The following is a 2478-nucleotide window of genomic DNA, read 5'->3' as shown; positions in this document are numbered from 1 at the left end:
GAGCTGAGACCATGTGAGTTTACCAGAGGTTTACCCATTGCTGTCAACTTATTCATCCTAATAGTCCAATTGTTTCAGACTCAGTGCGCCATGCCTGGAAAACAGCCAGGTCTTTTTGACAGGATGAGCCAGGATGGGAGTGACCAATCTTGGCACTACATCACAGTGCAGTTAATTGCCATTGCTCTGAAGGCCTGAAAAACATCAAATGAAGATTTGGTGACAGACGTCATTTTTATTGCTTCCACTGGGAAGCAGCCTGACCGCAGATCAGCAGGAGACTTCCTGGAGAGAGATAATGTCACCTTCCCAGCAGGTTAGGACAAAAAAAAAACATGCTGCTGTCTGATGTAAAATAAATCTGAGAACAGCTTGAGCAGAATTTGGGCACAAGAAATGCAGGATTTCAAAAATGGCACAGAATCTTAATAAATATAATTGGATCTGCCTGGTTTCTAGTCTTGGAGGACATCAACAGTTTGCAGGCTTTTAGCTTACACCACTAACATCTCAAAATCATTACAAATATAATGGTAACACAGTAGTTCATAGACTTTTCCAATTCCAGTAAAATAAAAATAACAGAGAATGTATTTTATTTAAGACCCTTTTCGTATGGAGAAACGTTCACCAAAAACAATATTCTATACAGAAGCTGATCTTAAAGTAATTATGAATATACACAATTCTGGAGCTAGAAAAAAAAAGAGAAAGCACAAAAATGTAAGTCCATTTAGGAAATTTGTCTTTCCATCTTTCACTACTTGGCCTGTCTGTGCTTCCTCATGTGTGACGCAATGGAAGAGGAGATCTCGGCTGACTTCTTGTTCTGGCCGTAATAGTCAACAAACTTTCCATCAGGACCCACCAGGTACATAATGATGGTATGATCAACCTGTATTTGGAGCATAAACACATTTTGAACAAAGATATAAGAAATTAAAACGTTTTATTACTATGTATTTTGTACAACTTTGATTCCTAAAATATGAAAATACCAATTACTGTGAAGACAATACATGTGTGTCTACTGCCAAAGGACTAGCAAACCATGAAATAAAGTTAAAGGAATAGAAGCATAATGTGCAGAATTCTTGGAACTGTTCCACTTCACTTTACACATAACAAGAGTTCTGCATTAAAACATTCACACCGTGCTATTTACAAACTCCATTTGTGTGATTTTGAAGGAATACAAAACTCACGATGTAGTCGTTGTCTTCATCTTTTGGACCCTGACTGTAGTACACTCTGTAAGCTCTGGACACCTGCTCGATTTGTTCCGTTGCTCCTGTCAAGCCTATCAGCTTCGGGGAGAACTCTGCAGATACCAAAAAAGAAATGGCCTCCAGTGCAGGTTTTCATGCATTAAAGATTCAAAAGTGGACAAATCAGTAGCCTGGGTGCCCAGGACAAGAAAGTTTTGTGTCTGGCCTATTAGTATTTTTAATTTGTAGGTTCAACTACCAGAAAAATCTACTCCCTATTGAATTTTGATATGTATGTTTAAACTTAATGCACCTCATACTGGTGTGATGGTAGTAGAGATTAGGGATTAATTAGCATGCATGGAGAATAGATCATCTTTTCAGAATCAGGAACACGAAAATAAGATACAGCGTGAAGCTGTCATGTAACTCTTCCGCTATAAGTAACAGTCACTTTAGACATATTAAGAGAAATAAAGACGCTAGCCGAACTAGAAAAATATCTTTTCAGTGTTATTAAGTGAGATGATAGAACAGCAAATCTCATAACAAACACACTGGCCAACAATTTGCTGAATTTTTTTTGAGATTGCAGATACGATGTTTGTTCTGTTCCCTTAGTCTGTATTAATGCACTAAGCTAGCCATACATTATTACATTACGCTAGCTAGCACCTTTTAGCCTAGCTAATACAGTTTCCAGGGAAGCTTAACATGGGACTGGGCAGTATGCTGGAGATTTTACTGGCCTGGTGGGTTATTTAATGAAGTCATAATTTGTCCACCCCTGAGGATGCTGTACAAAGAGACAGAAGCCAAACGTTTACCTTTGACATATGCTGCCATGGCCTCAGGTGTGTCTCTTTCTGGATCGATTGTGATCAGAATTGGTGTTAAATTGGGGAGTGTCTTTATCCTGTCTGTATGAAAAAGACATGAAAACTATCACTCTTGACAGCAAGTAAATCAACTTTATGTCAAGTGGAATCAAGTGGTGCTTAAAAAGACGTTACCAATTTCATCCACGACTGCAATCATTTTCTCCAGTTCATCAGGACAGATATCGGGACAGTGTGTGAATCCAAAATAGATCAGCACCCACTGGCTGAGGTAATCTTCACTTTTTGAAGGTTTATTGTTGTGATCGATAAGAGAGAATGGACCTCCAAGGGCTGGTTTCCCTAAAGACTTGGTTCTCTCTCTCTCAAACTCTATACCAGGAAAAAAAAAAAAAAACACCCTTTATACGTTCTCTGCATGAACGGTTTCA

The 2478-nt window shown here is 38.6% G+C and overlaps 1 protein-coding gene across 1 annotated transcript in view; it reads right to left on the bottom strand.

Annotated features, from left to right (window-relative positions):
- Positions 1-579: 579 nt before the first annotated feature.
- Positions 580-2478, bottom strand: part of LOC113527977 (protein SCO1 homolog, mitochondrial) — a 3187-nt gene continuing 1288 nt past the window's right edge. Inside the window, exons 4-7 of the mRNA XM_026916187.3 lie at positions 2222-2419; positions 2036-2128; positions 1206-1321; positions 580-895 (exon numbers count right to left, since the gene is read on the bottom strand). Of these exons, the coding sequence (XP_026771988.2) occupies positions 761-895; positions 1206-1321; positions 2036-2128; positions 2222-2419 (542 nt within the window). The 3' untranslated portion in view covers positions 580-760. The remainder of the gene's footprint in view (positions 896-1205; positions 1322-2035; positions 2129-2221; positions 2420-2478) is intronic.

This window comes from Pangasianodon hypophthalmus, chromosome 13 (genome assembly GCF_027358585.1).
Source record: "Pangasianodon hypophthalmus isolate fPanHyp1 chromosome 13, fPanHyp1.pri, whole genome shotgun sequence".
Taxonomy (NCBI): domain Eukaryota; kingdom Metazoa; phylum Chordata; class Actinopteri; order Siluriformes; family Pangasiidae; genus Pangasianodon; species Pangasianodon hypophthalmus.
This window is presented reverse-complemented; position numbering and strand designations above follow the sequence as displayed.